This window comes from Garra rufa, chromosome 20 (genome assembly GCF_049309525.1).
Source record: "Garra rufa chromosome 20, GarRuf1.0, whole genome shotgun sequence".
NCBI lineage: Eukaryota > Metazoa > Chordata > Actinopteri > Cypriniformes > Cyprinidae > Garra > Garra rufa.
In genome coordinates this window covers 9,618,394-9,630,483 of record NC_133380.1, presented here as the reverse complement: position 1 = coordinate 9,630,483, position 12,090 = coordinate 9,618,394, and the positions used below count along the sequence as shown (strand labels likewise).

Sequence of the window (12,090 nt, the reverse complement as noted above, 5' to 3'; positions counted from 1 at the left end):
GTCTAAAATCATTAGGATATTAAGTAAAGATCATGTACCATGAAGATAAAATATATTTCCTACCATAACTATATCAAAACTTAATTTTTGATTGGTAATATGCATTACTAAAAACTTCATTTGGACAACTTTAAAGGCGATTTTCTCAATATTTAGATTTTTTTGCACCCTCAGATTCTAGATTTTTTAAATAGCTGTATCTCAGCCAAATATTGTCTGATCCTAACACACCATACATCCATAAAATTGACCCTTATGACTGGTTTTGTGGTCCAGGGTCACATTTTATAGAATATTATATCCACCTTTTTCTAACCGTAAGAGTAGGCTATGCGCAGCCTTTTGTAAATTTTATAGGTCTGGCTTTCAGTCTCATCTGCGTCCAGCTATGTTTATCTGTACAACAGATCATTTTGCTGCTTAATATTGGAAATTGGTGTGTCTTACCATATTTTTTAATTATTGATGTATTATCTTAATTATGAACACACTGTATTGTAGTGCAAACAGTTTTACCGTTTACCGCACGTTGTTATTCTTCACGTTATTTCCTTATAGCGGATAATAAATCGGAAGTCTCACCTTGAAGAAAAAGGTGATATTCAATTTTTTGTTTATATAGTGTTATACAAACAGTGCGTTATGGGAGACCGGGGAGTGTTGTAACACAGGGTTAGTTGTAACATAATTGTAGATTTTATGACCAAAAAAATGATTTTCAGAAATTAAAGTAATTTATCAGGGCTATGTATGCACGCATTCCGCGTGAGGCTCACGCAATTGACACTTTTCACACGCTCTCACGCCACAAATCCATTTTCTCACGCAGTCAAAAGCACCCTCAGTTAAAACTGTAATAATAAGATATTGCCTAAACAAATTTGGTAAAGGCTCCAGGGCGTATTTGCGGTTGTACTCTGGAAATCGCCAAAAGACAACGTGTTTTCGTAGCGCTGAGCAATGTAGCCAATCACAGGCATATCTGTTGATCTTGAACACCTGTGATTGGCCATTACGTTCTGAATTCACTCACCTCTAAATGCCAGATTCTTTCCCTTGCCTGTAAATAAGCGGTTCATTGATTATAAAGGGACTTTTGCGATTAACTGAAGTGACTCGTTTTTAGTGATGATCAAGGAAGGGCTATTGCGCACTCCTAGGCTACATATAATCCGTTCAGAATCTGAATAAAAGTTTTTTTTTCTGTCCTACTACAGGCCATATACCCTGCACAAGAAGCAAAGTTTTGGGAGTGATAAATCCCTCATGAATGAAGGATTTATTTTCGAATGGTAGAAAAATATATAATTTCTCAGAACAGCAGACTAATAGATTAACAGAAAATATTTGAAATTTCATGTCAAAATATTTTATTAAATACGGTTGCAATTATTTATAAAAGTATAATGACTAAATCTTGCAATTCTTTCACTGTACATTGCTATTCTTGTTGAGGTAAAAATTAATAGTTTTGCAGCACTGCAGTCTGACTTCAGCATTGTGAAATTATATATATATATATATATATATATATATATATATATATATATATATATATATATACACACACATACATACACACACACACACACACACACACACACACACACACACACACACACACACACACACACACTCAGCAATTATGTTTGTGCTAAATTTAAAGTCTTAAAATGAATACAGTATATGTTTTTGTAACTTTAAATGGTTCATTTTATTCAAAAAACTAATTATTCTTTGTTCTTCAATCAAGTTTTGGCATAAAATTTAAAATAAGAAGTAAATGGACACGAAGCAGGCTACCATATAAATAAGCATACAAATAAGATTAAAAAAAATCTTTGTAAATATAGCAATATATATCATAGACCTTGTAAATAAAAAGAAAGAAAGAAAGAAAGAAAGAAAGAAAGAAAGAAAGAAAGAAAGAAAGAAAGAAAGAAAGAAAGAAAGAAAGCTCAGTAAATACAGAAAGCGTCTACTGGACAATAAACATTTCCGCTTATTTGTTATTTGTTTGAACAGATGTAAAGCTCGTAGCAGTTCATCGATCTTCCACACGATGGCGCTAAAACCTTACAATAAAAAGATGAGACCTTCGCGTCCTAACAAGACCTCGTACTTGTTGCTGTAAGCAGTCTGTCATATGCAAATTTACAAATAGTTTTTTGCAAACCTATTGTTACGTAATACGTCCAACGTATTATCAATAACGTTATTTATTAACGCAATTCATATACGTTATTGTCTACTTACAGTTATTGTTTACTTGTTTTTAGAAACTAAAGATTTTTTTATGATAGCCAGTGGCAACATTACCACTTCATTTCACTTTTATTTGTTTGTTTGTTTGTTTATGCATTTATTTGTTTATTGCTTGCATTTTGATGTGAGCTCTACACTAGTTAAGACAAAATCTTATCATCCTGGTTTGGCACAGTACATAGTCCATAACTAATTTTACAAGCAAATTGAACATTATAATACTTAATATCTCTAAAACATAGATTTAATGTATTGCTTAATTATATATGTACAGTCCACATCCTAATAATCATTTACAGCTTAACATAATACCGCTGTTGTCTCATAATCATTAACTGTGGTGTCTGTACTGCACGCTGGATGTGTGACATGTGGCTGAACATGTTTCGGCTCAGTGAGCGCGGCCTACCGTGTGGCTCTACATGTGATCTGCAGGTCCGGCGCGATTACGCGCTTCCCAGCGGGGCGGAGGAGTGAAACTGCACTGGATCGAGCACACAGCCAGACACGCTGGGAGTATTAACCTAATTCAACAGCTAACCAGCATTAGAAAAAGACCTGATTCATTTCAGAAATGCAACTCTGTTGCACATACTGTAATTTAGTGGTAATTTTTTGCTCATTTTTGTAGAAAGTGCGCCACAGAATCTTATCGAAATGCATGTATTTTAGTTAGGAGGTGTGAGGCTGGAATATCTGTAACCTGACTCTTATCATACTGTGTCTAAAGTATTTGCATAGACAGAGCAAGTTTATGGGTTATGTAAGTGTTATATAAGGACGAACTGTGATGGGAAAAACAGCCAGGTTTGTTTTTTGTTTTTTTTGGTGTGTGTGTGTGTGTGTGTGTGTGCTTTCAAACACAGACTGAGACATGGTTTCCACAGGAAAAAAACTTTATTAATACTTTTTCTTTAATGTATGTCAACAATACTTTAGACAAAATATATACATCAAACAACCTTCTCTTAGGTCCCAAAATAAAAAGTAAGTACCTCTTCCTATACAAAACTAATATATTGTTTTTAACATTACATTCACTTTCTTTCGCTTCTAGAATCCAGAATTAAAAACGTAGATATCCGCCATCATGTTTACTGCTTTAAACAGGTAAAGGCAACAGCATGTCCTAATTTGACCAGAAATGAACACAGAACATGATGCAGGTCGAGTCTAGGTCCAAAGCTATGTACACAATCTCATGGCATACAGCGCTCGGGCTGTCTAAAACTCATATGTGTGGGTCACGTATCAAAAATACAGATGTACAAGGAGTATAAACAAAATAATTACACAACGCAGTTTACCTCACGACAACTTCACCTCTACGTGCACGAATGGATGACAAACTCAAAAGCCACAGCACTCCCGTATTTACACGAGCGTCACGTCGTTTATGCGGGGAAACTCAGGTGAGCGCGACATGAGAAACGTGCACACGCGTGTGCTCCGGTCAACCAAAGCAAAGACATTTATTTGGTAGCTTTCTAGTCTAACAGGACGGTTCTTATCGGTTAAAGCAGTCACAGAAGCAGAAGAGAGTGGAGCTTCCTGATCGAGCGTCCACGGCACAGAGAAATGTCCCAAAAAGCAGCATCTACAGGGGTGATGTTTTATTACAAAAATGACTTTTTCGGTTACATTCAACAAATGAAAAGGTGCTTGTGCAAAGGGCAAAGTCCTTGTTGTTGGGGGACCGTCTGCACGTCACATTCTGGGTTATTGTTTTTGACTTAAACATTCGTGCAGAGAGCAGCCGTTCGCTCACCCCAGGTCTTTTTACTCTAAGGACAGAGCTCACTGTCCTCATTTTGACCTTCTTCACAGTGTCTCACAGTGCTTTGCACAGGGCCTCCTTTACCCGTCTGCGTCCGCGCGGACCGTTCCATCTCTGGGTGTGTGTCTGCTGGTTGTGAAGGGAGTTGATAAGAGTGTGAGTGTCTGTGCGGTTGGAGGAAGGCCGTCGTACGTCTGAGAGGGCGTACTCGAGGGCGCTTCTTTGAAGTTTGCCTTGGCGCCCTCTTCAACCGAACCCTCTTCGGGAGCTTATTCAGCAGGGATGTCCACTCTTAAGACCAAAACATTCAGAGAGCGGGCTACTGGTGGACCCCAGAGTAGGTCCTCAGTCTTTGGTTTCCAGGTTTAATGGGGGAACTTGTTTCAGGGCCTGCAGGAGCGCAGGAGAGTCCATGGATGTCGGTGTCGAGACGGGGGAGCCCACTCTCGAGGACATGACCAGGGACGAGGGGAGCTTCTCGGGGGACATACCCGGCGGGGAACCGCCAAGCCCTGGGTACAATACGGGCATGGCACCCGGGTACCAACACTTCTCTAGCATGGGCAAGTACGCGGCGGCCGCTCCAGGCGGAAAGAGGTAGAAGGGCATGCAAAGGGGCTGGTGTGGAGAAAAGCTCACGTAGGGGCTGTGGCCCCCCACTACGTCGTGAGATTCATCCTCCGACGAGTCAGACCTCTGGCGCTTGGCCTGTGGCTCGTCCAGCTCTTCTTTAATGCTCCCGCCATACTGGAGATCTCCAGCATCTTTGCCGTAGTAGATCGGCCGCTGGGCTTTGAGTTCACGCTTTTCAAGCTCGCCCCCATAGCCGCTGTCAGTATCCGTATCACTTCCGCTTTGCTCACTACTGTGGGGATAAGTCCTTTGAATGACTGGCACACAGTTCTTAGCATGGCCTTCTGCTGCTTTCGGCTGTGGGCTTGCCGGTTTCTCCCTGGTTTCTTGAGCTTTGGGAGTAGGCTCGCCTAGGCGAGGGCTTGGCGGGCTTTGAATAAGGTCAGACGCCACCTTTTGCAGGTGGTTGATTATGTGGGCGGGCGTCAGGTCACGCATTGTCTCCTGGTTGGCCAGGAACTGAAGAACCTCCTTGGCACACAAGTGGAACCCGGAACGAAACATCTCCTCACTGTTTTCTGAATGCCCATTTCCTTGTTCACCTGCAAAAAAACCATACGGGTTAGAAACCAAACTGACATTTTCCATCCCAACTGTGTTGCGTAAGCATGTCTCAATGTCTTTATTTTGTAATGCACTCGAAAACATACAAATGGGGAGGGGAGGTGAAAAGTTCAGCAGAGCTGCTTCCTGTGATATGGTCACACTTTAAGTGCATGATTGAAAACTCACCAATCTGCATTCCATTCTGCAAAGAAATGATCTTCTGTTGCTGCTGCTCCAGCAGGTTGTTAAGAGCCTTCACATGTTTGAGCGTGAGCTCCAACACAACAGCTTTCTCCAAGTGTCCCAGAGTCTAAAACAGGAAGAACCCAGATAAGCATGTTGATCTTTCTTATGTAACGCTCTCCGCTGCGGCTCAGAGAGGACAAACCTGCGCAGAGCAGGAGCGAAGACACTCCTCTCCGCTCACCAGTGCATGCACATGTGCGTGCAAGTAATATTCAAATATTTCAAATTACATTCTAACATGCCCTCCTGATGTGTGACTCAGGATATGGAAAGCTGAAAGTACTTAAATTATGTTGTTTACAGGTTGTATATATATATATATATATATATATATATATAAAAAAAAGCACATTATAGCAGGATGACTAATCCAAAAGCAGGACAAACTTGATTTATTCATGATCAACAAGCAGGTGGCGCTTTATACTACAACATAGTGAGGTGAGCCCATCCACTCCCATATTACTTACAGTGAGTTTAAGGTGCTCGGGCAGCAAATCCTTCAACTGCGCGATGCACTCATTTATTCTGTCTCTCCTTTTCTTCTCGATCAATCGATGAGGCAGTTTGTATGTATCCTGGGAATTAATTAAAAAAATTCCATTAACTTTCATGCAAAAAAAAAAAAAAAAAAATCATTGAAACAGTTTAAATCTTGTTTTAAACACTAAAAGGAATTTATATTACACAAAAGTGACATGCGTAATCATATTCGTGCGTAATTGCGCATTTCGTACCTTACTGTCCTCACTGCGCTTCATTCCCCGCCGGGGCTTATACACGTACATAGGAAAGTCCATTCTATAAAATACAATAAAAACACAGGCAATTAGAGATCTATCTCATTGAAAAGCTTTCAAAAACATAAAAACGCAGTTTCTGGAGAGTGAGACTTACCCTTGCATGTCCGCGATATCCACCGAGGAGTGTTTGGCCATACATGGAGGAGGCTGAGCACTGGTAATCCTTTCCATTTTACCCTGTTAATATGTCGTAGGGTAGATTTAATAAAAATATATGTGTTTATAAAAAATAAAAAGCAGATCCGTCACTCTCTCATAAAAGTCCACATGTATTTCCTTCGAATAAAGTAGTTTTGGTTCCAGATATGTTGTCTCAAAACTAGGACGACGCTGAAGTGATGTTGTTGTGAGGTGGAGGAGCAGGAGGCGTTTGTCGGCTCCAGTGCTGGTTAAATGAGTGTATGTGGGTGGATTTGAAGTACGTGTTAAATAAACCCTGTGACTGCAGACACGTCTCGAGCTCCAGTCACATGAGCCTCACGTGTGTGACGGCGCTTTCAGAGCTCAACCCATTTACAGCAGACCGCCCGCCCTCTCGGGTCCCGTGTACCACCATGCTGCTACTGCTCTCTCTCTCTCTGAGCGCACAATAACAGCTCGATTCAGAAACGTGTTAGTCTACTTTGTTATGAGCGCCTTATCCTGGATTGACTTGAAAACGTGATATATACAAAGATTATGTAGGCTGAAGTGTTTCAGAGTATTTTATCTAACTCTTTTGTCAAAAACAAAAACACCAGAAAGACGTTTATTGCATGGGTTTCACAGTTAGGTACCATCGTAATTACGACAGAATTACCAACCTTAAAAAAAGTTAAATATTTTTTACTATTTAAAAATTTTCTATTTGACAATATTTGAAAATGTAATTTATTCCTGTGATTTAAAAACTGCATTTTTAGCATCATTACTCCAGTCGCATAATCCTTAAGAAATCATTCTAATATTCTGATTTAAGATAAGTAGATTTTTTTCAGGTTTATTTGATTAATAGAACGTTCAGAAGAACCGCATTTATCTGAAATAGAAATCTTTTGTAACATTACAAATGTCTTTATCATCTCTTTTGATCAATTTAAAGCATCCCTTTTTAAATAAAAAGTATTAATTTCTATCCTTTCCTCAAGCTTTTGAATGGTATAGTGTTTGATGTTACAAAACCGTTTTATTTCAGATAAATGCTGATCTTGGGATCTTTCTATTCATCAAAGAATCCTGAAAAAACGTACTCAACTGTTTTAAATATTGATAATAATAATTATGATGTTTCTTGAACAGCAAATCAGCATATTAGAATGATTTCTGGAGGATCATGCTACACTGAAGACTGGAGTAATGATGCTGAAAATTTAGCTTTGATCACAATAATACATTTCATTTTAAAATATATTCAAATAGAAAGCAGTTATTTTAAATAGTAAAAATATATTACAATATTACTGATTTTGCTGTATTTTTAATCAAATAAATCCAGGCTTGGTGAGCAGAAGAGACATCTTAAAACACACACACACACACACACACACACATATATTATAGCCTATATGTCTAATATTTCCTCTCCAGAGCAAGCTGTGTTTGCATAAAGGATTAAAATGCTTTAAAAACAAGCACATATTTTGTTTCACACACTGGCCTGCAGCAGAAGTTTCTAGAAAACAACTGATGTCAAATGAATAATGTCTAGAGCACCTGTTGCTGCATTAATATAATTCAAGTATTCATTAACAAAATTCCCCTGACGTGATGCTGGCACACGAGCTAGAGCTACACCGTTGTCATAGTTACACAATAGTAACAGATGCGCCCGGGAACGATCGCGCCGTTATTTCACACCGGGACCATTTGGCTCTCCACGTGCAGCCGCTCATGGCTCTCTCGTGCTGCGGCTCGGTTTGTTGTGGCCAGTTGTACTCTGCGGCGGTCACGTTGAACTCCTCATGGCGGCGCAGGGAAAAGGGCGGAGGCGGAGGACCGACTGAATCCCCGGGACTGACGTCACCCGGTTATTTTAGTACAGAGCAGCTCGAGCTCAGGCAGGCGCTCGTTCGCTCTGAGGAGAAAGGTGCCAATGGCGGCAGCGGTGCTCTCAGGCGCTGTTTAACTGTAAATAACGTGCAGAATGACTGTTATAAAGAAAACATGGCGATATTTTTTTTGTGTGTTTGTTGTTCTAGCTCTCAAAGTCCATTTTACAAAATTATTTTAAAATGTTTATGTTGTTTTCTCTCATTTGTTAATTCATTTATAAGAATATAACTTATTTATTTTTAATACATCGATTCATTCAAATAAATAAAACAAGCTATTCAAGGAAAATGTGAACCTCTCATTTCTGTGTAGGCTACTAAAGGATTAGTTCACCTTAAAATGAAAATTCTGTCATTAAACACACACCTTCATCCAAACCCACAAACGTTCATTCATTTTTGGAACACAAATTAAGATATTTAATACGAAATAAGAAATCCAAGAGCTTTCTCGATGCGTAATCAATCGGCCATATTGACGGCTCTAAATGTAAACAATGCCACTGAACCCAATGAATCTCGCATATTTTACTGTTTATTGCTGCTGAAAATAGTCATGTTATTGTCAATTATTGTCATGTTTGGGCTGTACTATTCGGTCAGACCGGGAAAAACATTTGGAGTACTATATACTGACAAAAGTGTGCAAAAAACTGTCTGAGGACAAAAGGCGTTTGTGATTGGCCAAACGGAACCAGGATTTCCAGGGCAAGAATCTTGACAACATTTGTGTGTGTTCTTACCATTTCTGGTCAGGTAGGTGAAATATTAGGCTATTATCTTAATTAATACTGCTTGCATGTATCTTTACCACCTATAAACTTTAGTTTGTCAAACTATCGTGCCTTTTCTTGCTTACTAGATCGCCTCTATTTGATTTAGCAGCTTCCACACGTTTTTACCATGGTTTAGACAGCATAAATAAGCAGAACAATGTATTCAGTAGTGCATAAACCATTAACAGTCAGAGCTGTTGTTTACATCCGAGTATTCCCAGTATGGCCGCGCATCCAGGTGACTGAGCCAAACCATGGTGTAGGTACAAACCCTCTATGACAGCAAGGGTACTACTATGGTCAAGGCACAGAAACATACTTAGGAGGGACAGAAAGCTTTTGGATTTCATCCAAAACATATTAATGTGTGTTGCAAAGATGACCAAAGGTCTGACAGGTTTGAAACGACATGATGGTGAGTAATAAATGACAGAATTTTCATTTTTGGGTGAACTATCCCTTTAAGAACTGCTAGAAGCCGCATTGAGGTTTTAAGGTCTGCTCATAAGATTCAGTTAATAATTCAAGTCCTAACAGAATTGGTGAAAAGTAGTGGGAGTTTGGTGCTTTTTCCTCTTTCGAAGTGCAGCAAGAGGATGACACAGCATCCCTCAACACAGGCGGTGGACAGAGACAGTCCATGAGACACTTCCTTCAGTCACTTCTTACATGCATTGCCTTGTTTGGTTGCACATGAAATGAGATGACAAAAACAGATTGGAGACATGTTCTTGAGGCTTTGGGTGTAATATACTGTGGTCACACTTCAGTGCTTCAAATGTTATAGCCTAGTTTGTACTTAGAACAAGAAAAATAGAGCACACAATAACCGTAAAAACTAAAAAATTAGAGACTTGGAGCATAATGCAATCAAATGCCAAACTTAAAACTGTTTTTTTTTTTTTTTTAAGTGGTTAATTTTACAGTTGGACCTTGTATTAGATCATGTGATAACTGAACTGTTTGGTTGGTTTAGTCTTAAACACTGCTGTTGCAATGCCAATTCAGTTTCACAGTGCGTTGCGTGTCTTTTCTGGGCTGTTTTCTTCGTTTGAGGAAAGTCCCCTTATTTGGCTGCAAATATGTTAACCTAATAAAAAATTTAGGAGTGTTATTATTGCTTCAAGAACTGGAATGCTGTAAAGACGTCATCAGGGATAATGCATTTCAGGAAACTGTCCATATGTATTTTATAAATAGCAGCAATATAAAAACTGTATTTACATGAGGCATATAAAATACAAGCTGCTTATTATTGCCAATGTAATTGCACTTTTCACTAACCCTTAGATTAAGGGTCAATTTGACCTGTAAATTTCATAGTTAAAGACAAGAATTTATATTTTTTTAATGCATTTTTGTTAAGCCAGTTTCTCAACACTCATAGGGTTTTTAAATTTAAAATGTATGCATTTGGCAGATACTTTTATTTGATAAAAACGTGTGAGCTTCAGAAAAGCACAAAAATGTAAATTTAAAATTAGAAAAACATATTTAAAATACTTTATATAATATGTGACCCTGGACCACAAAACCAGTCATAAGTAGCAAGGGTATATTTGTAGCAATTGTACGGGTCAAAATTGATTGATTGAATTGATTTTTCTTTTATGATAAAAATAATTAGGTAATAATAATATTAAAGATCATGTTCCATGAATATATTTTGTAAATTTCCTACTGTAAATATATCAAAACTTTTTTTTTTTTTTTGATTAGTTATAAGCATTGCTAAGAACATCATTTGGACAACTTTAAAGGCACTTTACTCAATATTTCGATTTTTTTGCACCCTTTTACAAATATGGTCCCATCCTAACAAACCATACATAAATTGAAAGCTTATTTATTCAGCTTTCAGATGATGTATAAATCTCAAAAATACAAATGACCCTTATGACTGATTCTGTGGTTCAGGGTCACATATTTGCATTTTGTGAAAAACAAAAACTGTTTTTAAAAATCATAGATTCATACTTTTTTCCTCACATGTGACAGGTATTAAAGGTTTAGTGTAGCGTACATTGTGACCTCATTTTTCTACCTAATTGTCTTTAATTGCTCTTTATAAATGGGACTGGTTAGGACATATGAACAAAATGTTACGAACACTCAAAAGTACTCTCACTCTAAGTATAAAAATGACTAATAGATCATCGCGCTCATACCTTGCCGGTTAAATGTGAAGCGTGCACCATATCCTGAGGCTCACTGTTGAAATAGCTCTCATATTAACTTTCTAATAAGCTTACTAAAAGCAGAAAATGATATTAAAGCCTTAAAAAGTTCCCATTTCTTGCTAAACTGCTAGTTCCCAGTCACATTTTCCTTCTTCCACCTTTGCATCGGTTCATTTTATTTCACAAATGTCATTTAAGTGGTGGAAGGTTTCAGTCTGATGTCGCACTTCACGCAGGGGGATTTTAGAGCGATACCTCTGTCGTCAAGTGTCAATAATTAAGCCTTTAAGGTGCTTGTCTGACACTTTAGTCACACTTCTGCTCTTTTTTACAGACAACAGCGACGTTTTACCTCAGTGTTTTACTCTGAAATCGATTTGGGACTCTCCAGTCTGACCTCTGCTACTGAATACGAAGCTGCTCTGTCTATGACTCGCAAACATAAAAACAAGTTTTAGCGGTGTGTGGAAAACAGCTTTTTACCTCTTTTGCAGATCGACATGAAAGGTCACAGAAAGTGCATTTCCTTGGGCTGCCGTCTCCAATAAAGCTTGAATTCTTAATAAGCTCAACTTCCTTTGCAATGCCAAGTCATGAGAAAGCTGTTAAATGATGCAGTCATCAATCCACACATATAAACTCGCATATGGGCAATGAAAACTTGTGCTGTCGCGGTTTTTCTACTGAAATTAACACTTTGTGTGTGGGTACTTACTTTTCTGCAGAACGCCAGCTAGTATTAATGAACAAAATAAAACAACAGCGTGACATTACAGTCAAAAGACATGCATTTAAAACTCAAGAAAAAATACAAAGCTATATTTCAGTTCTGGT

General features: G+C 38.3%; 1 protein-coding gene across 1 annotated transcript; it reads right to left on the bottom strand.

The window, feature by feature from the left end:
• Positions 1 to 3,143: 3,143 nt before the first annotated feature.
• bhlhe40 (basic helix-loop-helix family, member e40) lies at positions 3,144 to 6,693 on the bottom strand. The gene is made up of 5 exons (XM_073825603.1): positions 6,365 to 6,693; positions 6,205 to 6,268; positions 5,938 to 6,045; positions 5,408 to 5,531; positions 3,144 to 5,217 (listed from the first exon to the last, which is right to left on the bottom strand). The coding sequence occupies exons 1-5, from the start codon at positions 6,439 to 6,441 to the stop codon at positions 4,388 to 4,390; spliced, it is 1,203 nt and encodes a 400-aa protein (XP_073681704.1). The 5' UTR covers positions 6,442 to 6,693; the 3' UTR covers positions 3,144 to 4,387.
• Positions 6,694 to 12,090: the final 5,397 nt, after the last annotated feature.

Excerpts from the sequence above, each read along its gene's own strand:
- bhlhe40 (XM_073825603.1), bottom strand. The coding sequence starts at position 6,441 with ATGGAAAGGATTACCAGTGCTCAGCCTCCTCCATGTATGGCCAAACAC. Across the intron at positions 6,046-6,204 it reads AGCGCAGTGAGGACAGTAAG|GATACATACAAACTGCCTCA; the intron begins GTACGAAATGCG and ends ATTAATTCCCAG. Across the intron at positions 5,218-5,407 it reads GCAGAATGGAATGCAGATTG|GTGAACAAGGAAATGGGCAT; the intron begins GTGAGTTTTCAA and ends GTTTTTTTGCAG.